Below are 24,414 nucleotides of genomic sequence, written 5' to 3'. Positions count from 1 at the left end.
AGCGGCCATGGCTCACGGGCCCAGCCGCTCCGCGGCATGTGGGATCCTCCCAGACCAGGGCACGAAGGCACGTCCCCTGCATCGGCAGGCGGACTCTCAACCACTGCGCCACCAGGGAAGCCCGAATTTGGTTGATTTTTAAAAATCACTCTTGCTGCCAACCTGTAGCTACAAATTGATTACCTAAAAAGTTTGATTCTTGCCTTTATACTTGGTTCCTTTTAAATGTGCTAAGGTCAATTCCACAAATACCCTCTACAGAGGCTATTAACATTAAGCACACAGTGTTTAAAAACAACTATTCCCTACACCACTAACTTACCTTATAAACAAATACATAAATGAATGCAAAAAATTGTTTTTAATAAATGCAAAAACTACATCTTTGAATGTAACTAAATATTCATTCAATTGGAAATAAATGGAAATACCTGTTTAAAGCATGTCCTTAACAACCCAAAGTGGCTGAATTTTGGGACAGTCATTTAACCTTACTTCATCTACAGTTATATATAAACTCAAAACATGTCATTTTCTTATATAAGAAACATTTAGATAAAAAATAGACAATATTTGCACAAACTGCTCCCACAGGGAGTAGAACCTTACCATTTAATAAGTCAACTGCCAGTATTCAAAATTATTTAGTTTGCTAAATTCTCTCAACCTGGAGACTTTAGAATTCACTGAAGTATACACTATTACTTCAAATTCTAAGGAGGTGTAACATGTCATAATCTCATACTGCTATACAGGGAAGCAGCCTAGTACAGCTATTGAGTATATTCTGGAATCAGACTGCCAGAATTCCTACCCCAGTTGACCACTCACCAGTTATGTGATCTTGGGCAACTTTACTTAACCCTCAATTTCCTCACCTGCAACACGGGGAAAAATAGTACTCATCTGATAGGACTGTTATAGGGATTAAATGGAATGATACATGAATACACACAGGCACTTAGAACTGCGCTCAATAAATGAAAGCTGTTTTATTACCACTGCTCTCCTTCAACTCATGTAATGAAAGTATCTCTCATGTTGCCCCTTCTCTCATCTATTCCCTAGCTGTTAGTTAGGCACTTTGGTTCTTTAAAGGCATCTAGTAAATACTGTAAAACCATCACCTTCAGTAGGAATCAACACACGTAATGAGAAGTCAATCCCAGATTAAGGATTACATTTAGTGCTGGCTCTTCAATGTCGCTTTACAATTCACTCAACTCTCTAGGCCTTCCTATTCCTATCTATAAACTGGACATCTATCTAGCCAATCCACTTTTCAGTCAGGAGGATCAAATTCAATAGGGTATATGAATCAGTTATATACAAACATGATGATAAAAATTATAATTCTAACACACATTAGGTATCACAGTTGTATTCCCTGAAACCTTAAAAAACAAAACTATGTGAAAAAAAAGGTAAATAAATAGTTTAAATTATTTAGTCCACTGTCTCTTGCTAAACCCCAAACTTCTTAAATAAGGGTACAGAAAATATAAAAAGAAAATCACTGGGTGTTGATATGTGACACAAAAACTTAGAAAAGGAGCTGAATAAAAATGAACTGTATCACTTGATTTTTAAAAAGCTCTAAATATAGTGGGGATACACACACAAATTGTGGTGTCTCAAGTCATAGAGAATTAAAGATTTTATAAAACTTACTCTAAAAATCATCTAAACCTCCTTTTGGACATGAGCCCTCTAGAACACAAGTACAGAAAAACACAAGACTATTACTATCTTCTTCCCCAATTCCTTTAAACTAGATTCAGTACTATATCTAGCTAAATCACTAAATATTTGTCCATATGAAAATTTTTAGCTCCTTCTCAATTGTGGGCACCTTTAGGAAAAGAGCATGTTTAATTTATGTAAGTATTACTCGTACAGAAGACAGTTACATAGACATAGCAGAGACTCAAACACTTGTAGTAGACAACTTTATGACTAGTCCTTATTTCTGTATAAGGAAAGAGAGGGTAATTTTCTATTATATTCAACAAATATATAAATATAGATATGTAATGATCTTAAAAAAAATCATCTTTCAGAGAATTAACAACTTTCTTGATACCCAATGACCAAAGAAAGTATACCAAGCCCACGTTCTCAAACAGAAACTTAATGCTCATTCATTAATCAAAAGGTAATTAAAAAAATCTTAACCCAAACAGATCAGGAGCTAATAAATAAGATTTGAGAATTTTGTTAAAAAAAAAAGTCTAAGATAAATGAGATGAAAATTTTGTTTTTTTAAAAAAATGAAAGCCTAAGATAAAGCAAACTATATTTCAACTCAGTTCTCACTTGCTGGCATGTTTAGTCCTTTAAGAGACATGGCTAACAGCAACACTCAGATTTGGAGAAGATTCAGATTTCCACTTTGAGTGTAGTGCCCCAAGTAAGAAAGAAGCAGATAGAAGGAGATTTTCTTTCAAGCCTGTCATGCAAAATACCACATCTTTAGTAACTGCTAACTATACTTAACTTTTTTTAATAAGTAGAAGAAACATGATGACTTGACCAGGGAGAAAAAGAAAACAAATATAAAAGATTCATCTTCACTAAATATTCGAATGTCTACAAGTATCGTGACAGTCAAATCAGCAGTTAAAAGATGAGAAAACAGTGTGGCCAGGCATCTGAGTGATACCTGTAAGTTCCCTGAGTGCATGGTATATAAAGTGTTCATCTTTGTACTAATACACAGTCAAGAAGAGGCTTAAATGTCTATTGACGAAAATGGGCAAAGTCTATTGGCTAAATTGACCTGACAATGGAAATATGAAGATATGGAAATAGGAAATAAGAATGAAAGACTAATGACAACTTTAAATGAGACAGTGTATATCTACTCATTCCAACTTACAAACCTTCACAACTTAGGCCAATTATTTCTCTAGGTAGAAAAACAAACAAAAACTCTAGTACATAGCTATGGATACAAGTAGATGCCAAATGTGTACTATCTACTGATATACCACTTGATAATGACTGGAAGTCATGTCATCAACACTTCTAACAAACCCAATCAAAAGCCAACAGGTTAACCGGTTGAGATCTTTTCTTTTCTTTTTTTGACCAGGCTGCGCAGCATGCAGGATCTTAGTTCCCCCACCAGGGATGGAACCCGTGCCCCCTGAGTGATATCTTAACCACTGGACTGCCAGGGAAGTCCCTTTTTTTTTCTTTCCTTCCTGATTCCACCATTAATGAATACATTTGTTGCACTCTACAACTCTATGAGCTGCTACATTTATGTGTGTTAATACTGGTTTTCACATTGCCCTTTTCTCCTGAAGAGCAGACTAAATGGGTAAATGGTCCCAATTCAGTTTTTCTCGCAAAATGTTAATTACAGGCAATGTTAATTCTATGCAATGTGCTAGACAAAGCAAAATAAACAGGTAACAGGGGGGTAAGGGAGACTATGGAAGTGTGGGAGGGGAGATGGCCAACTAAAACCGAAAAATTCTAAGTAACAAGTTTTAAAAGGCTTCTGCAAGACCTCTTAGCATCTTTAGAAAATACTGCACCCTGAGAATCTCAAAGGGGTGGAGGGGTACAGTTCATTCTTCCAAAGTGACATCGTCTTTTTACATCTCTCCAAGTAATCCAGATATACTCAGAAATACTACTCTAGCTGAAGTTTTTGAATAGATGAGTTCATATTTAAATGAGTTGCTATCTAAAGATAATGAAACTAAAACCTATCAAAATCTAACCATATACACAGCCCAAAAGTTATACCAACACATTAGGTATGAGTTAGTCTATGTTTTAAAATGCACTCACCTAGGCAATATAAATGCATAAAGAAAGTTACCTAGATTCAACAATCTACGAGCAGATAACCTAAAAAAAAATCTTTTTCACTGGCTAATGTCCAATTCAATGGCAAGGATCCTGTAACACGCAAAAGTGAGGATATCTCACAAGCAACAACAGCATATCAATTTATCAAATCAGTCAGATAAATCTAAGATACCAATGAATATATTGGATTTCTCTGGAAGGCCTATATTCCAAATCGTCATTTCCCCCCCAGGGTATGGAAAAATCTGGTAAAACTTAAAGAGATGATCACCAATGAAGTCATATAGACAGAAATCCATTTGCCTGTAATTTAAAGTAAATGGAAGTAAGTTCTTTAGTTTTATTCATCAAACAAAAATTACTTATTTCATCTTATTTATCTTCCATTTTTGTCAAATGAAAAATCAACAGTAGAGGCAGACCCTAAAAACAAGAATAAGTGGTAACAGTGTGAAGTCATAAGTAACCGCTGAAAAGTCACATGTAACAATGACTAACTTTCTGGCTTATATTGTAGGAAAGAGTATCTGCGTTTGTTTCATTCATTCAACAAGTAATTTACTGAGCACCCATGATGTGCCAAGAACTGTGCTCAGCACCTACAGACTTCTTAAAAGTTCAGAACATAGCCCCTGCCCCCTAAGAGCTTACAACTGTTGGAAAGGCAAAGCAAATAAACCATAATAAAACAAAACAAGTGCTAAAATAAGTGAAATAGTAAGAGTTATGGGCGGATTACGTAGGATTTTATTTTAATAATCTGAAGGGGAGGTATATGCTGGGAAAATTTATTGCTGAGGACCTCTTGGAGAAGGCAGGACTTGAACTGGCAGAATTTAGGTAAATAAAGGAAAGTTCATGGTAGTAGAGAGCTGGGGGGCAGGAGAGCAAGAAAAACAGCACAAGCTTGGTCATGAACTAATATAGTTACTCAAAATACCATGAAAAGACCAGCCCGCGTTCATATTAGGGAATGTGAAGACATGCAGCTTAGAATCGTGCTCTGAATTATATACTATGGGAGATAACTGAAAGTTAAAATTGTGGAACGTAGATATTACGCTATAGGCACAGAAAAACAGTGGAAGTTCTAGGGCAAGGAGATAACTCATTGAAATCTAAAAAGAGTTTTTTTGGGGACAAGCTTGAAGCAAGAAAACCAGCTCAAAAGTTGTAAAGAGTATCCTAGGCACGAGAGTGTAATGACTTAAGCTCAGATAGCAGCAGGAATAGAAATAAGGTCTATAAAAACCTGCCTTACTCAGTACAAGAACATGAAAATCTGACTTATTTTTAAAGAGGAATTATTCATTTATCAGTTTATTGAACAAAGGCAACAAGAAAAAAATACTGAATAATTAGAATTAGGGAGGCATTACTAAAAGAATTTCCTATTTTTACTTGCATATCAACCCATAAAATCTTATACATATCACCTATCCTTATCAAATGATCTAAATTGAATCATAGGTTGTTAGAGCTGAAAGGGACCTTAATTCTTTTACTCTACTCTTCTCATTAAAAGAAGAAGAAAATTAAGAATTAAAGAAAGAAAAAAAAGTCAGGCAGGAAGACTCTCTTGGGCTTAAGTGAAGGCCAAATCGCCTGTGATAAGGATGGTTTATGTTGTAGAAAAGACAAAAGAATAAGACGTGAAAATATTTTAAAGCAAAACATTATTTACAATACACACAGAGAAAGAAGACAGCTTCATACATAATTATATCTTAATACAAATCTCTACTGCCACTAAACAGGAAAATTATTTTATCATTAACATTTATGAACTTGTAAGGTCCCTTCCAACTGTAAGATCCTATAACTCTGTAAAAGTAGAAGCACAACTTTCCCATCTGAAGTTAATGTACAAAAAGAAAGGCAAGTTTAACCTACAGGATAAACTTGAAAGAATATTATTAAGACCTATTTGATAATTTCCAAATATCTATTACTACTAATAGATTCATCCTAAATTCTAAAAAGGCATTCTAGGTTATCTCATGAACTAAAACGAAACATGCTACTCCTCTAATCTAAATCATTTGCTGCATTTCAAAAAGTACAAACTCCGGCTTCTGTAGACTGTTATGTCCAGTCTGCATATTATTTTACAAACAAGTTTTAAAATTTCATGTCATGTTCAGTAACATCCCAAAGACCACAATCACTTAGCAAGTAAGACTGCCACCAATTTTAGTCCTCAGCTGGTCCCAGAATGAGATCTTAATGTGAACTAGGCAATATACATGAAGGTTCCATAACCTTCAGTTGCAAAGTCTAAAGAATTTGTGAATTAACTTTTTAAAATTGGATGACAGAACCCTACCAACTTTGTGTCACTGCAGTGAGCTATATAGGCACCCTGCTTCTTCTCATTATCTTCTGACCACTTACTGCTCACTTATACTTCTGAGGGCGGGTAGACAGAAGACATGATGCAGAAAAAAGGATCAAGTTTGCGAATTATCAACTTTTATTTTAAGGTAGTTGTTTATATGGCTTTAAACTAGATTTCTGAATACATGACTGTTTATATTATCCATGCCCTTCCACTCTGTTATCAAAGCTAAAACAAGAATTTGTTTTACCAAGACTTGGGCCCCACATTTGTTAGATATCAAGAGGAAAAAAAGGAATAATCTAAGGGGGAAAAAATGGGGATTCTCTTGAGTTCCTCAGAGCTGTGTTCTTAAGTCACTCAATCATTATCCTAACAGGAGCCAACAGAGAGAGGCTTCTAAACATCTAAATAGTCAGGTACGCTCAAAGGCACATAGCATATACTGGTCTAGGAAAGAAGCAGAAGAAAACCACGAGGTAAAATTAAGAGTATTTGAATGGATGTGTACCAAGTAGCAAATAACCTTACTAGGAAGATGGTCACTACAGAGCTAAAGAGAAAGGGCCATAAAGCAAACTGTGACCAGCTTATGTCAATGAGATACATGAGTACTTAAAAAATAAAATCTGCATTTTACTCAAAATGACTAGCTGGTATCTTGGTTTTGGTAGTGCAACAGCACCAATACAGCAAGGGTAAGCAGGTCAATCCCTTGCAAAACTTACCTTGATTGGCCCAATGGAAACAGAAGGCCCCAGAAAAGAGAGAAGCATCTGGCAGTAGCAAATTGTTTTATTTTATCTTTCTGTGGAAAGAAACTAATTTTAAATAAGAACCAGAGCATTTAAAGAATAAATATTTTTTAAAGCTCATTATCTAGTTAGAGCAGCTCTACTGAGAAAACAAGAAGAGCTCCTTGCTGCTTAGAGATGGAAAGAAACAGAAGAGGAATCAGAGTTGTTTCTCCATCACCTAGGGAGTTTTAAAATTTGTGTTATCCTAGAGTAACAGAATAAACAGTTCTTTTATTTAAAGAACTCCTACAGGCAGAATCTTTGGGGCCTGGTACCTTTGAATAAAGCTTTTTATACAAAATTAAGGGCTATACTCTTAAATACCTTAAATAAAAAAGAAGAAAACCATTTGACATTAAGCCCTTCTATTCTTAAAAAAAAAAAAAAAACACACACACACACAGAGCGAGCTCCTTTCTCCACTACAATTTCACCAATAATTCAAACCATCAAGGCTTCAATGATTATCAAAGCACATGATGCCCCCAACTGGCAGAAAGATCATACCTAATTGACTGGTTTTCCAAAATATTTTGTTAGCCTAAATACTTGATGATTTATTGAAACACTAAATGGAAAGACCCCAGCCACCAAAGGATATGTGTATTATAGAACCTAACAGGGGGCATAAAATTATTTACGGTAACTGAACCTGTTACCTTTCTTGGATGCTTTTCTAGGAATTAAGTTCTATTGAACTCGTTGAGTCAGCATTAAAACGTTTTGGTCCAAATCACTCCCACAAAATGTTTACAATTTATGCTGGAGATGGAAGGGACAGCTCAAAAGCAGAAGTGCAGAAGCAATAATCATTAAAAAAACCAAAAAAACCAAAATAGTATAAGTGGAAAATAAACTACCTATTTGGCACCGTCCTATGAAGAACCAAATCAGAGTAGAACCTTCCCACCACCACCCCCATTGCGCGCGCGCACGACCGCACGCACGCACACACACACACACACCCCCCCCCCCCCCAGGAAGCTTTTTCAGGAATAAAATTAATCCTAAGCCAAAGGCCTAAACAACTGCTGTTTTCAGATTCTATGCATGTACAAGGTCCACCAACAAAAATTATACTGACATAGCATATTTACTTCAATTGACATACTTGGGGGGAAAATCATTAAACTAAAAAGCCTACATGTACTTTGCTACTTTTAAATTAAACAAAACAAAACAAAACAAAAACAACTCAATTTTGTTGCTGTAGAAAGTAAATTTCTTATACAGATTTTTCATTACACCCAAAATTTGGTTACTCTCATGATTATACAACATTTCACTTAAAAACATTATTCTGGCATAAACTGAAACTTAAACAGCTGTAAGTACTGACCCAGATTTTGAAATTCTTTGACACAAGAATACCACGGGCAAAAGTAAACAAAGAAATACAAAACAAAACATTCTTACTTGTCCCATTGGTGGTCCTCCCATTGGGGGCATCATTTGAGGCATCATTCCATGAGGTACAGGAGGCATATTCGCTCTCTGACCCATAGGATGCATTCCCATTGGGGCATAATGCATGCCAGGGTGCCCCATCTGAAAAAGAGGGACAATTTAAAAATTAGCAAGTACCAATAAATGCTTCTCAAAAATCTGATTTCTACAAATCAGTTATATGTATGACATAATATCTGGCTAATGTGTGATTCAATTACTGGGTTAGTTTATACTTTGTCTTAAATAAAATGTACAACACCAGTATTTATGAGCTTGCACCTGACCAAATTTCAGAACAAAATGGAAAAAATTAAAATCATCACTGGACTTCTAATTCGTAGTTGTTGTTGTTGTTTTTTTTTTTTTTAAGCATGCTGATTTAATCAATTACCAACTGGCTTGCTAAACTGGGAGGAAATGCATGTGAAGGCCAATTTAACTGTTATGGTGAAAACCACAACTTTGTCCTACTTCACACAGATATCAGATAGTCAACTATTTTTATTTTATAACTTCATTTATTCTTAAATTCATTTCTAAGATGATTTTAAGCTTTAAAACGCTGAATTTACCCAATTAACTCAGATGAGGGCTGGTCTTACACAAAACAAACAGTATTGGATACCCGGGGACACTCCCCTCCTAACAAGCAAACATACTATTTCCTAAGAGAATCTCTAACACAGCTAAATTACTCCTGCAAAACACAAAACAAAACAAAAAACCCAAAGAATGAGGTCTGTCACTCACGGACACTAAATGCACACAACTAATTCATCCATCTTAATGCGCTTTTGTAAGACAACTACTTTCTTTACTTGTGTGTCCATTGTTACAGGTCTTAAAAGCAGAAATTATCTCCTGCCAATTCTCCCAGCTGTCCCCCCGCTGCAGACAACACTACTACTAGTGAAGAAATTCTGGCAGCCTCTGTTAAAGTCTACCGAATCAAGTCTCCGCCTTCCCCCCGCCTGCTTAATCGGGCCTACCTCTCCAAAACGCTCACCCCGCCTAGGGCCCAGCACCTCCACCGCGCATCTGCCTAGGCCAAACCCACTGGGAACTTCCACGGTCCCACTTCCTTTCCTTTGTGCATCCCCGCCCTCCTATTTCTCTCCCTCGGAACATATCCCACCATCTCGAGCTCTTCCTTCGTCCACTCTCATCTTCTCCTCCTTCTGGAGAAAGCTTCCTGTCTCTGACTCCGTTTTTCATTGTGCCGCTTTTCCCCTGCCCCACCGATCCCTTACCGAGGGCCGTCTCCTCAGGAAGCCGTCAGCAGAGACCCAAGAGCTGGAGCAGAGGCTTGAGCCGGACAATCTCCGCTCCCCGTCCCCGGGTCCCCGCGAGGGAGGATGGCTCTCCATTTCACTCACCATGAGGCCTCCACGCTCGGCTCCTGTCCCCGGCCTCATCGTCGGACTCAGACTGCTCCGCCGGCGGCCACTGCCGCTACACATACCAACAAGAAGCGATCTGAGTGGCTGGCGCCCACTGGGGCTAAAGGTTAAAGGCTGCCCTGCGCTACGGGGCGGGATCAGCGGGGCCAATAAGCTGACAGGCTTCCCCGCTGTCCAATCAGACTGCGCCGCCGACACGCAGCTCTTCGGCGATTCGCCCCCAGCCTCAGCCTCACTCGGCGTCGCCTGCATGGAGGGGGGAATAGGGGGACGGAGGAAGTTTCTGCGCCGACTCCTCTGCCGGGAAAACTCCACCAACTTCCCCCGGGGAAGGGAAGGCAACTGTGTCCCAGCTTCCCGAACTTAGACAGCCTCACCCCGTAGGGGGTGGGACAGTGGGGGCCTGCCACCTTCACCCCCCGCCCGAGTCACGTACGCCCCACAAACCTGAGGCCGCCGGGGGTGGGGTAGGGTGGGGTGGGGGTGGAGTAAGCAGCTTCTAGCGTTAGCGGTGGCCGGGGCTGGACGCGCGCGCGCGCGGGGCTCGAGGTGGAGGGAGGGGGTGGGGAAGGCGAGAGGAGGGGTCGTGAGGAGCGGGTTCGAGCTCAGTACGCACCAGCTGGCGAGCGCGCGCCGGGGTGGGGGGAGGAGGCGTGCCGAGCGGTGTGGAGGGAAGTTGTGGTAGGGGCGGGGAGAACAATGCGACAGGGAAGGAGGAACGGGCAGTTAAGGGAGGCGAGGGCGCGGCGAGCTGAGCTGCCGTTAATGAGGGAAGCCGGGGCGAGTGCAGGCGTAGAGGGGAAGAAGGGAGAAAGCAAATAGGTTCGGAATGTGTATTAGAGGGGCATGGGCGGGCGCTAGGACCGAGCGTTGGGGAGGTGCGGCTTTGGGGCGGCCGGGGCGCGAGCTTGCATGGAGGTGACGCGGCGGTGGCGGAGATCGCTGGCCCGGAGTAAGCATAGCAGGGAGAGGACACTCGACTGCCTTGGGCCTCGGCTTGTCTCTCCCCGTGCACTTCACTGCGCGCCTTCCTTCGTACTACTTGAGGGTCATGCTTTGGTCCGGGGGCGCCCAGCCTTTTCTCGGGCCCCACGGCACTTCCCTCGCCCAGCCACGGACCCTTGTGCACCCCTGCGCGCCAGGGCCAAGTGGTGGAGGCCGTGGAGGGCCTGGCCGCTGATTGGCTGCTGCGACCGCGGGGCGGGGCAGGTGGGCGACGCTTGACCTCTGCGGACCTGACTGTCTTTCCCGCCATGTCGTTCGTGGAGAGTGGGAGGCGCTCAGCCCTTTCTCGCCGCCGTCTAGGCACTGCTGTCCCTTTTGCTCAACCGGCGTTTTCCGCTTTCACTCAGAGAGACAGCTGGGGTGAGGGTGAAGTCGACGAGGAGGAGGGATGCAACCGAGTGGCCCGTGACCTGCGGGCGGAGTTCTCGGCCGGGGCGTCATCGGCACCTAGAAAGGACTCGCTACTCCGGCCAGATGGGGACGGGTCTCCCGCCCTGCCCGATAAACGCAATGGCATTTTCTCGGCGGATGCGGGCGGCAGAGCCCAAGCCCGGCGCTGGCCGGTCCAGGTCCTCTCAGTTCTCTGTTCGCTGCTGTTTGCCATCCTCCTCGCCTTCCTTCTCGCCATCACCTACCTGATCGTAAAAGGTACGGAATGAAGCCCGGGCCTTGAAAGTGTGTCCAGAGTCTACTTTAGTTGAGCCTGGACGTGGCTCTCCCCTTCGTCGCCCTCGCTCCATCAAAGGCCGGCAAGCTGGTAGCCACTTTCATCCAGAGTCCTCGTCCGCACCTTTCTTTGATCTTCTCCCTTGTCTTCTCTTTTCTTAAAGGTAGAGGACCTTGGTCCGTGATCAGGAGACCCATTTTAAGAAAGGGTCTTGATAAGTGGGTAGGTAGTCTTGAAGAAAAAATATCTTAAAGTCGTTTAACACTTGCGGTAAAATATTGGCAAAATCAAGCAAAATGCAAAACAACCGTCATTAAAGGAAGACGGTGCAAAGTGTAATTATTAGGCTATACACGTTCAAAGAGTTTAATCCACAAATGGTTAAAGATGTACAATCCACCGATTCCTCTGTACACGTTGAATTGCTGAAGGACAAGGATTTCCATCCCACAACCCAAATTTATACTTGCATAGGTAAAATAGACACTCTTGGGGTTTGAATTAGGTTTGCAACCTAGTGTAGTGGTGAAGTTCTGTTGCAGGAGCAAGATAGTAGGTTCTTTATCTGATTAATGGTGTTATTTTCCGCGTCTTAAGTTGAAATATTGGTCAGGTGGAATAGAAAGAGATGTGCCTTGAAAGGTTTTCCAAAGCTTATACAGATGTATTATGTGGTTGGATATCTTACGTTGCAGTGGAAAGAGTCAGACCTCAGTTTAAATTTCAGTTCTCAGTGGTGTGTGACTTTGGTTAAGTTATTGAAAAAAGAAAAATTTAAACAAGAAAAAAATACCTTAGTTTGTTGTATGAAAAGCACCCAACACATTGCCACTCGAGTATTTTACTTCACTAAGTAGAGTTAAATCTATTTAATTCCAGTTTTTATTTTTCCTCATTGCTTCCAAGCCCCTAGTGGGCTGTACATGGCATCTAACACTTTACCATGCTTGATTTTCATGCACAAGACAGATTGGCAAGTTAACGTGAGAGCTTTACCTCTTCATACAATGATATTGGGTGTAAATTGTCAATGTTAAATATTCGGGTGCCAATGTTTCATTCTTCTATCACTTCCCTCCCCCATTTTTTCAAAGCAACTCAGAGTTTTGTCTTGTAGGTAGTTTAATTCTTTTGCTCTGAGATTGCCTTTGTTCATAAAGTCACAAAACCTGGTAAGTTGAAGTACATCGCAGAACACATTGAGCTGTGCTTATTTTGGAGGGTGGAGAAAGGAGCTGAACTCAAAACCTAGTAATTCGCATTACATAAAATGTCTAGGGAATAAAAATTCCCATTTTATATACATGGCAGTTGACTCATAAAGACATCTTATTTGCTTACTGAAGGTCACTTAGCTAGTAAATGGAATCAGAATTTGAACCCAGTTGTTTCGGGCTCCAGAGCGCTTTCCACAACTCCACAATGCCTTTCTGGCCTTTGAGTTACTCTTCAAATTATAAAATCGTCTTTTTTACCCAAGCCCTTTTTGTACTTACAGAGTTACATGCTGAAAATTTGAAGAACGAAGATGATGCACACACTGGACTGTTAGGTATGGACTTTATTGTCACTTGATTTGATTTTTGAGCTCACTTTTGTTTTTCTAGATTATGCTTAAACTATACAGAATTTTGGTTAAATACTTAATATATTCCCTGTGCAATTTTGTTTTACTGTTTTTCATTTGCATTTGTGTGTGGTAACTTTTGTTAGATTTTCTTTTTACATGTGTATGGGGGTATCTCAGTGTGTATATGTATGTATACCAGACATACTAGGAATACATTTTGAATACAACTGTATGTAACAAAGACCTAGAGAATACTTAACGTTTCTTAGTTACCCTTTGGAAAAGTCTCTCTACACTTCTTCCCAGGAATTAAAACAAACAAAAAAACCTTACCTCACAAACTTAACAAAGATAACATCTTAAGCAGACCTCATGAGAAGTTTAAGTTCAGATCCCCTTATAAGCAACTTGGTTTTTCAAGAAATATGAAAATCATTGGGCATACTTACACAGGTTAATCATGACTAGGAAAGAGTCAGCCTGAGTTTCTGTAGTATGTCTGTAGAATGCTGCAGTTTACAGGTTTGTAGTGAAAAATTCAGTTGTTATTTATCTTTATTTCTCTCTGCGCCAAAATGATTATAAAGACTTCGGAACTTGACCTGTCTGGCATATTTTGCTCCTGTTTGCTGTAATTTCTTTGGCTGACCACTCTGAATTGGGGTTGGGGGGGGTGGGAAATGGTTGCAATCCTAGGCCGCATGTTGCTCCCTCCTCCAATCTTAGCTAACCTATTTAAACTGCCTCCTCAAGGCTAAGGTCCTCATGGTGATACAAGGTACAGTTCACCTGATTTTGCAGAAGGGGAACCTTTATCTTCAAATTACAAACAACTTAGTTTGCTTGTCCCATGAAAACTTGTCTATGCTTGTCTCAACTTCTTGCATGAGAAAACACGTACTTTTTAGTCCATTTTGTCAGTGTGTGTTGTACAACTGTTTCATCTCTAAAAAACAACCAAGATTTTAAGGCTTTTCCTAGCATTTATTGATCTGTCAACTCTTGTTGCAATAGAAACTGAATCTTAAGAACTAGACATGAATTCTAACTTGCTATTTAATAGTTGGCAAGATTACCAAATTACAGCTGAGGAAATGCCTATAAAATTGTATCCTTACGTTTTTACAATTGATGTAAAAGTTTTCACATGAATCCAGAATCTGTAATAAACATTGTTGTTGAAATCATCCATTCAGAAAAATCAGAATGCAGCCTTTTATCAGATGACACTGTTTTTTTTTTACTGTTGTATTTCATTGTATTTATTTTGTCTTGTTTACTAGGAACCTCACAGCTAAATGTAATGTTGATTGTGTATTACCTTTTTTTGATCATAATTAGTACTGTCTATACATGTTGTTATCTTTACATTTCAGTGACTAATGTTTAAATTTTAATGCATACTGCCTCAATTCTCATTTGAAAGTGGGTTGGTTTTTAGAAACAAATAATGTGAGCCCAGTAACTACTCTCCATGAAACAGTTTTCTTTCTAGACAGACTGATAAAAATTTTGTACACTACAAATATTTTTTATTGCAGTTTAATCCTAGTCCAAGGTTGGCATAGCTCAGTAAAAGCAGATTATAGCGGTGATTCTCATTTTGGTATGTGTCAGAATCACCAGACTTTCTCTTAAAAAACATCTATAGACTTTGTTTCAGCCCCAGGGTAGGACGTAAGAATCCTCATTTTTTTTACAAGTTCTGATAAACCACAGTTTGAGAAATACTTTTGCAGGGCCAGAATCGCAGTTTTTAAAAATGTATTCAAAAGTAGTTAAAAGTTCTTGAGAGTTGACTAAGGACTAACAGGCTAACAGGAAACAATATATAAGCCTAAATGCCTGTTAAGAAACTTAAGGAGCTGAGACACTGCTATTCTCTTGTCATCCTTGTTTCTCTGAAAGAAATATTCATGGGAAGCCCTGTTTATAGTTTTTAAAAAACGGTTCGTGATGAGCATTGTATAAGTGCCTTTGGGGAGTTAACTGATCCTAATGGCTAACAGGATTAGGCTGTCACAGTGTTCATCTTCACTAGTAAGGTAGTCCAGCCAGGGAGGTGTGATTAATACTATCAGCTGATTTTGGAACTCATCTCCCCAAATCTTCCCTGGGTGGCATGAGGGTCACACTGCAGAGTTCTTAGCGCTTTCCTTTTATAATTATCCTGCAAACCATCCATTACTGTAAGCCTGTTTTTCAGGGAGATTAATAAAATAAAACTTCGGATTATTTAGTTAAAATCACATTCCACTCATTCCTCCTTGAAGTTATTTTCCGGCCAAATGGATTGCACTAATCATATACGACACTGAGTTGTTTCTTTTTTGCACATTGGCTTTTGTATCTGTCACATTTTCCCAAATTTTATCACATTTCACATGGTCCTATTTCCAATTTTTGCTTTTTTTCCTAGTCAATATAAAGTATGATAAAATGACCTTTTATTTGAGGCAAACTTGAAATAAGTACATAAGAAAAATAGAAGGAATTGCCTTTAACAGAAAGTACTTAATCTAAGAATATTGTTATCAAGTTAAATGTAGGCCTAGTACTTTTATAAACATTGTAAATAGCGTCATACAGAAATTGTAATCAGATTTGACGGAGTTTCTTCAATGTCTAAAATGGTTTTAAATTTGATCTTTGGTGCCTGTCATTTCTTGACACCTACTGGTTAATAGTTACCTTTAAGTCCCTTTTGTGGCTAGGAGCAGATTCCTAGCATCTTGCAGTGTCAAGGGCTATTCTCATTTTTTAGCTGCCCGTTTACTGCCTGTTTTATGCCTGAGATGTTTCCAGGCTTCTACACATTTACAGAGAAGAGATGACTGATACATACTGAGTTCAATCAGAGATGAAGCCAGCTCATTTAAAGAGTTGATGATTTATTACTTTTCTTCTGCAGAGTGATAAGTGAGACTTTACCATCCTAATTTCATGATACAGAACATTAGAAATATGGTAAAAATTTCCAAGAGAAAAGGGTTTGTTGCGAAATGACCCATTCTCTTAGAAAGGCACAAGTTGGGAGCAACTCACTCAGTTTCTTCCTTGCAGTGAAAGATGATTGAAACCATGAACTTGAGCTTTTCAGGGAATGTACGAACCTTGTAATTTGAGCCCACAGTCTATTAAGGAAATGATACAGTGCTATCTGCAGCTGGGTGGAGTAACTCTAATATTTAATTTAAAAATTTACAAATATGTTATCCTATTCTGCAGCACAGTCTTTGTAAAATTGTATATATTGCTTACTCATATCAGTAAAAGAACCAAGGCAAAAAAGAAGAGAAAAACAAAAGCCCCAAAAGACTAGAAGGATACAACCAAAATGGGTTTTGGAATTATAGTTAGTTTTTTTTTTTTTTAAATCTCTGTTGTTTATAATGAATGACTGTAACTCCCAATGAGAAAACTTTGTTTAAAAAGAAAGCACAAGTTTATGGAAGTGTGAAAAACACGTTCAACAATTAACAACACTGCTGAACTTTTACAGTATGCCAAAAACGTGTTGTTTCCCCTGGTATTCCCAACTATCCTGCATCCATCAGTATAAAATATTCCCTTCTAAACCATGAGATAGTTTCGGCATGGTAGCAAGGCAGAAGCAGTACAGGTTATTAGCAAGAATTATCAGTGTGCAGCTAAATTATTAGTCATGAAATCACTGCAAATCTCCTCTTAACACGTAAAAGCAGTAATGCAAACCAGACATTAAGACCTCTAAATCTCAAGAAATTGGTTTGTTATTGTTAGTGTGATACTGCCTGGCCCAACTTTGGTGATCAGGAGGGATGTTTCTGAGGCTAACAAAGCCAGACTTTAGCTAGCATCAGGATCACGTGGAAAACTAGTTAAAACTCATTTTACTGGGCTTCACCGGGTCCAGAGTTTCTGATTCAGTAGGTATGGGGTAGAGCCCAGAAATTTGCATTCCTATTAAGTTTCTAGGTTATGCTGATGCTGCTCGTTTACAAGAACCACTGGTCTAGTAGTTCCCATCCCCCAGGCGTATCAACAACAACAAACAAAAAAACCCCTGAAGATTTTCTTTTTTTGCATTTATAAAATTTCAGACCCTATCCTTATCTCCTGAATCAAAGTTAAAGTCACTTAATTGGCTGCATGCTCAGTATGCCATCAGGGTCCATTGGACCCAGTCTTCATTTTTAAATTTTCTTGAGCAGTTCTATTTGTAAGAATTGCTATTTCATGTCATTTACTCTTCCTTAGGGGACCTTCCAGAGAATAAAGAGAAAACTGAGTTATATTTTTTTCTACAGAATAAAGCATATTTGATCTTGAAATTACCATATTGGTGTATTGGCCCCTTTTATAAACCTAAGATACATTATAAGATTTTAATGACCTTATTTTCCTGTATCTGGAAACATTTTGCTATTTCATTATTTTAGGAATCATTTAATATTACTCATCAATTATTCTCAACTATGCTAAAAAGAATAACATGATGGAATCCTCCAGAGCAGTGGTCAGCAAACTGTGGCCCCTGGGCCAAATCTGATCTGCTGTTTTTGTACATTAAGTTTTATCGTAGCATAGCCTTGCCTCTTGTTTTATATATTGACTATGGCTGCTTTCATGCTACAACAGCAGAGTTGAGTAGTTGTGAAAGAAACCTGATGGCAAGTGAAGCTGAAGATATTTTACTATCTGATTCTTTCAGAAAACTATAGTATTCTCATCCAGTTAGTCATTCAACAGAAAGGACTTCAGGCAAAGACACGAACCATCCCCTTTTGCTAAAAGAATGTATAACAGTCTTCATCTTTTATGAATCTGTGCATGCTAATTTATTTGATACCGTTTGTAAGTGGAGAAATGCTAATGGCAGGTGACTGGAAAGGAATGGAAAAAAATTAATTGGATTGAGTATTCAAATTGTTTATAAATCTAAAAGTGAAAATGTTTTACAAATTATGGAGCAAAGATGGTTGTCTTCCATGTCTTATAAGACATGAAAGATTTTAAAAATTCCTTCAAGCATTGTGTTTTGATGATGCAAGCGCATAAAGAAAAAGCAAAACTAATAATAAGCCATAACCAGAGATGTATCTGAAGTCTAAAATGAGTATTTACAAGATGGTTATGTTCCAGATACATGCATGCAGTTAGTAAGCGGTTATTTGCACTTAGAAGAAATGTCCATTTATAGTGTGTTTGTTTGTTTTTAAATCAGGGAAACTCAGAATAAAAATCTGGGTTTACTATATCTTATTAAAATTTCTAACAGTTTTTTTCAGGCTTTTTATTCTTTTGTAAATTGTTCATTAAATGATTAAAAATAAGGGAAAATAGATCGCGAGAAGCCTCCACGAAACTGGCTCGTGCACTTAATCCCTCTCTAGACCTTACCCCATTTGTACAGTGGGACCTAAGCGGTTTCAGAGAACCTTCCCATTTGTACGATGCATGGGGGGAGGGCCTTTGGGGAGACTGCCCTCACCTGTGAGTCTTTCAAGCCCAGCTTGGCCGCCAGCTTCTTGCATTCGGGCTTGTTGATGTACTTCTGCTTCTGGAACATCTTCTCCAGCACCTTGCGCTGCACGTCAGAGGACATGTCTCTACGCAGCATGCCCCGACGAGGCTTGCTGCAGGTGGCCAGTGGCCAGGAGAAGGTCCCGGGATGGGCACGACGCTGGAGGACGCTGCAGAGGCCATGGGTGCGAGGACTGCTCTTGCTAGGATCTACCTTTGTCAGGTCCTTTGTGTGTTTTGACCAACCATCCATCCATGTCAGGTTCCTCGCTCTCTTATCACCCGGCATCCTCCTAGCCTCAGGGTACCTGTGGTCCCAAGCAGACACCGCAGCCTCAGGTCTGCCTCAGGACCTTTCTGCTCAGCTCTAGCAGCTACTGTCTTGTTCTTGTTCCGAAAAGAAGAATCTGGATTAGCACAGCTCATGTCACAACTTACTGGACAGGCTGCTCTCCAGTCCAAGGCCACATCATTCACCTCAGCTGAGGCATAGAGTAGTGTGAGAAGCACCTGGTGCAGAACACAGCTCTTTAGAGCAGTGAGGACTGTAGCTCTTTCTGGGCTTGTCTGCACTCAGTTCTAACCTAGGTTGTGTCTAGGACTGCTTCACGTTCCTTGTCGTCTTAGCCAACAAGAATAAATGCTAGGGGACTTCCCTGGTGGCGCAGTGGTTAAGAATCTGCCTGCCAGTGCAGGGGACGGGTTCGAGCCCTGGTCCAGGAAGATCCCACATGCCGCGGAGCAACTAAGCCTGTGTGCCACAACTACTGAGCCTGTGCTCTAGAGCCCGCGAGCCACAACTGCTGAGCCCATGCGCTGCAACCACTGAAGCCCGCATGCCTAGAGCCCGTGCTCTGCAATAGGAGAAGCCCGCGCACCGCAATGAAGAGTAGCCCCCGGTCGGCGCAACTAGAGAAAGGCCGCGTGCAGCAACGAAGACCCAACACAGCCAAATTAATTAATTGATTGATTAAAAAAAAAAGAATAAATGCTAGCCTCCTTAGCCATGCATTCAAGGCTGCACCCTCTTAAATGTGCCCACTTTGCTGATCATGCCTCCCACTCTCACCCTCTTTGCCAGACTCACTGGACTATTTACTGCAAAACCCAACATAGATATTTCCGCCTCCAGGCCTTGGTCACGCTGTGCCTACCTTCCCTCCCCCACCCCTACCATCCTTCAAAGGCCAGCTGAAGTTATTCTTCCTTTATACCAATAACAGCTACTCTTTGTTGAACATATGCCATGAACCAGGTATTCTCCCAGATACTTTACATACATAACCTCATTTAATCCTTTCTACTTACCTTTCAACATCATTCCCATTCTACAGGTAGGCAAAAGGAGGCTTGGAGAAGTTAAAGTACTTACCCAAATTCATGGAGGGAGTAAATGTCAAAGTTGGAATTCTGGCCCCAGAGTCTGATGCAGAGTCTATACTTTTTCTTAAACCATGCTTAGTCGTGAAGAATTTCCTGATGAGTTGAAACCCCAGTTTTCTTGCCCTTTTTTGAATAGTATTTGATGTCTATTCTGCATGACTGATTTGACATTTAATAAATGACTAGTTACAATTGTCTTCTTTAAAATCAATTTATTTAAAAAAAATAAGGGAAAATGTATGTTGGAACAAGATGATAGTGATAATTATTTTTCCTAGTATACTGAAGATTACAAGCTTCAGGGGAAAATACAGGTTTAACAAGATTTGCCATGAGTTAATTGTTCCAAGGTAAGTGATGGGTATATGGGGTTTCATTGTATTCTTCTTTCTACTTTTGTGTATGTTTGAAATTGTCCGTAATAAAAAAGTTTTCTTTAGTTTCCCATGTGAATATGATGATTTAACATGGTTGGAAACTACAGATGTTACTTAGTTTTCAAGTTTCACCAGGTCCAGTCAGAATGTCCCCTTCTACTCTTTACCCTATTTAGTAGGAAGGGGAGTGGAATTGCTACAGGCTGAGTGGCAGGTGGACAGGCAGTTGGGTGGGGACCTTTATCAGTGTAGCTGCTGTACGCCAACTGTGTTCAGGTGGCACTTGTAGGGGAGGAAGACCCCTTCCTCTGCTCCTGTACTTGGAAATAATAAGTTTGAAGATCCAAGGCCGTCTAGCTTCCTGACAAAGTTGCAAAAATTTGCTTAGATAAAAATTTTAAAAATTGTTAATTAGGGGCTTCCCTGGTGGCGCAGTGGTTGAGAGTCCGCCTGCCGATGCAGGGGACACGGGTTCGTGCCCCGGTCTGGGAAGATCCCACATGCCGCGGAGCGGTTGGGCCCGTGAGCCATGGCCGTTGGGCCTGCGCGTCCGGAGCCTGTGCTCCGCAACGGGAGAGGCCACAGCAGTGAGAGGCCCGCATACAGAAAAAAAAAAAAAAAAAAAAAAAAAAAAAAAAAAAAAAAAAAAATTGTTAATTAGTTTTATGCATGAGTATGTCAGAACTTTTATTAGTAGCCAGCTGGTTATAGCTTTTACAACTCATAAAATGACCTATTTAATTTTCATTTTTAATTTCATAAGTTAGTTATGTAAGTTATAGTCTCACTACAAAAAAAATTCCGACAATTAAAGCAAAGGTTACCACTAATCTACTTGTACACAATATGCAAGTATACAATATACTTGTGTATATTTTCAGGTCTTTTTTTATATATGGTATATAGAAATATGAATATATATGATAATTTAAAATATGTGGTTTTGTCGGTGTTATAGAAAAAAACAGTTGGAATCATGCATATGCTGTAGCTTTATTAAAGTATCTTGAGTTCATTCTGTATCAGTATATATAGATCTACCTCATTCTTTTTTATTACTGCATTGTATTTCATAGTATACTACTTTGTTTAAACATTTCAAATGTCAAACTGTAAAACAGTCCTTGAAATTAGCAATGTGCTGTCACATTTTGTCCCATTGTTTATTTATGGCAGGAATACATCTTATGAAGAATGTGTAATTGATTGTTTAACATTATTTTAATAAGAAACCTTTCCCAGTATGGGAATATGGGAGGGTTTTGTTTTTCTGTTTTTTTCTGCTTACATGTAACATGTGCTGACCACCTTCCACATCTCTGACTTCATAAAACTTCTAAAAGTCATCTCATCCCTGTAAGCCTGAAACTGCTAAATAACATTAAAATATTTAGAACATATCATAATCTTTCTTTGCTAGAAGCTTTTATAGAAATACATAAAGTTGCTACCATATTTTTAGAAAAGTAACTATACTTTGAAACAAAAATCATATATTTTGAAAAATGATCTCCCCAATTAGATAAGTGAATATACAACTCCAGTAAAGGGATTAGAATAGGAGTTTCCCACGTACCCTTTTTTAAAAACATAAATTTATTTATTTTTGGCTGCATTGGGTCTTCCTTGTTGCACGTGGGCTTTCTCTAGTTGCAGCGAGCGGGGACTACTCTTCTTTGTGGTGCGTGGGCTTCTCATTGCGGTGGCTTCTCTTGTTGCGGAGTGTGGGTTTTAGGTGCGTGGGCTTCAGTAGTTGTGGCTCGTGGGCTGTAGAGCACAGGCTCAATAGTTGTGGCACACAGGCTTAGTTGCTCCGCAGCATGTGGGATCTTCCTGCACCAGGGCTCGAACCTGTGTCCCTGCATTGGCAGGCGGATTCTTAACCGCTGTGCCACCAGGGAAGTCCCTCCCACCTACCCTTATGTTTGCTTTAGGTGAAAATATTGAGTCCAAGAGGATGGAAGAGATAAATTCCCATCATATCATCAACTGATGAAAATTGAACCGTAGAGAAGAAGGATGTGTGTATTTATTTAAAAGACCTATATCTTTGACACAGCAGTTCTTCCTTCAGAAATTTGTTACAGATATCCTTGTGTAACTATAGTTAAAGTACAAGAATGTTACTTGCAGTATTGTTTTTAATAGTGAAGAAGTGGAATAATAAAAATATTCAGTGGGGACTTCCCTGGTGGCACAGTGGTTAAGAATCCACCTGTCAGTGCAGGGGACACAGGTTTGAGCCCTAGTCTGGGAAAATCCCACATGCTGCGGAGCAATGAAGCCCATGCGCCACAACTACTGAGCCTGCACTCTAGAGCCCATGAGCCACAACTACTGAGCCCCCGTGCCACAACTACTGAAGCCCGCGTGCCTAGATCCCCTGGTCCACAACAAAGAGAAGCCACTGCAATGAGAAGCCCGTGCACTGCAATGAAGAGCAGCCCCTGCTCGCCTCAACTAGAGAAAAGCTGCACACAGCAACAAAGACCCAACACAGCCAAAATTAATTAATTAATTAATTAAAAAATATGCAGTGGAATTGTGGCTATGTGTAGTGATATGAAAGGTCTCCAAAATTGTGTGAAAAAGTTCAGGACAATTTTTCTGCTGAGAATCTCATTTGCGGAAAATAAACTGAGAAAATACATACATAATATACATTTCTTGTATATAACTGGCCCCATTCTTGTACATGACTATCTACATTACCTATAAATTTACAAAAGATGAACAATAAACTCTTAAATGATTGCTTTCAGGAATGGAGTTGGTAAATTGGGGAAGGGAGACTAGCTTCATTTTTAGGTACCTTTTTTTTTTTTTTTTTTTTTTTTTTTGGCGGTACGCGGGCCTCTCACTGTTGTGGCCTCTCCCGTTGCGGAGCACAGGCTCCGGACGCGCAGGCTCAGCGGCCATGGCTCACGGGCCCAGCCGCTCCGCGGCATGTGGGATCTTCCCGGACCGGGACACGAACCCGTGTCCCCTGCATCGGCAGGCGGACTCTCAACCACTGCGCCACCAGGGAAGCCCTTAGGTACCTTTTAAAAATTATGTTAACTCTTGGTAAAATGGGTTTACAGAACATAAGTTATCAAATTTTTAGCTTCAGGATTCTGAAGGTAGGGCCTTGTTAAGAATTTAGTTGCAAATTGCCAACTTCTGTGGCTTTTCTGCTTGTTCATACATGAGTTGAGTAATTTCAGAAGCATAAGCACTTCTAGACCACAATATTGCAATGTACTTTTTTAGCTCTGTCCTTGTGACCTGAGTTTTATTAGGGATATAACTGTTGATTAATTCAAAATGAATATAAAATAACTAAAATGTCCAAAGTAAGGCAAGCATTTAGATCATGGAATAGTAGTCATTTCTGAAAACTCAAGAATATTTTTGTACTAAATTTGGCAGGTGTTCTATTAAAACACCTATGTGAAAAAGCTTGATGGGCTTTAGGAAACCTCACATTTTGTTATTTTGGGTTATTTTGTGTCTTTCTCACTTTTTTAGATACTGAGAAGTTTCCATTATTCCACAGCAGTCCCCAAACATAGTCTCTGGGTTGGCAGGAAGGTTGCACCTCAGTCTTTACTAAGGTTCTCTCTACTCAGTCACAGGTTGCGCCAGGTTCTAGAATCTGTGCAAGGATATTGGGATAGGAGTGCAATCTAGTCCTCAAGACATTTGCTCAAATGAGTTACTGCTGAAACATTTTGCATTCTGGTCAAGATGGCCTTTCAGGTGTAGCACCTTCCAGGCACATGACCATCTGCTGTTTCTATGCCCCATCTTAGAGGCATCTGCAAGCTTGGCTCTGGGTCCATCTGCCAGGATAGTGTACACCACTCCAATTCCTCTCTGGTGTTGTGTGGCTTGATGGCTCCACCAGGAAGCCCCAGCGGCACTACCAACTCCCCATATACACACACGAGTGCAAACACACACATAACACTCTTAAAACTGGGGGAATCTTTCTCACCTGTAGATAAAACCCTCACTTTCTCTCCTTGTTCTACACAAATGTTTTTTCTACACCCCAGTCAATTGATTATCCTTGCTATCTATTCAGGACCTTTTGTCTTTATCTACCTTCCTCCT

General features: G+C 40.0%; 2 protein-coding genes across 8 annotated transcripts in view; one reads left to right on the top strand and one right to left on the bottom strand.

Moving 5' to 3' along the window:
• Positions 1 to 11,064, bottom strand: part of PRPF40A (pre-mRNA processing factor 40 homolog A) — a gene marked incomplete at its 5' end in the record, with an annotated part of 57,040 nt that extends 45,976 nt beyond the window's left edge. For 2 of the 4 annotated variants that reach the window (XM_081242087.1, XM_081242088.1), the window contains 3 exons: positions 8,377 to 8,508; positions 9,660 to 10,055; positions 10,426 to 11,064. In XM_081242087.1, the coding sequence (XP_081098213.1) occupies positions 8,377 to 8,508; positions 9,660 to 10,055; positions 10,426 to 11,064 (1,167 nt within the window). Of the gene's footprint in view, positions 1 to 8,376; positions 8,509 to 9,659 lie in introns of all 4 variants that reach the window. The other 2 variants (XM_081242089.1, XM_081242090.1) reach the window with 2 other exon arrangements.
• Positions 11,063 to 24,414, top strand: part of ARL6IP6 (ARF like GTPase 6 interacting protein 6) — a gene marked incomplete at its 5' end in the record, with an annotated part of 37,140 nt that continues 23,788 nt past the window's right edge. For all 4 annotated transcript variants that reach the window (XM_081242094.1, XM_081242091.1, XM_081242092.1 and 1 more), the window contains 2 exons: positions 11,063 to 11,462; positions 12,980 to 13,033. In XM_081242094.1, coding sequence (XP_081098220.1) covers positions 11,063 to 11,462; positions 12,980 to 13,033 — 454 coding nt within the window. The remainder of the gene's footprint in view (positions 11,463 to 12,979; positions 13,034 to 24,414) is intronic.

Source organism: Mesoplodon bidens (assembly GCF_964165515.1).
Source record: "Mesoplodon bidens genome assembly, chromosome: 8".
In the NCBI taxonomy this organism is placed as follows: domain Eukaryota; kingdom Metazoa; phylum Chordata; class Mammalia; order Artiodactyla; family Ziphiidae; genus Mesoplodon; species Mesoplodon bidens.
The sequence above is the reverse complement of the archived record's forward strand: the minus strand, read 5'-3'. Positions and strand labels throughout refer to the sequence as shown.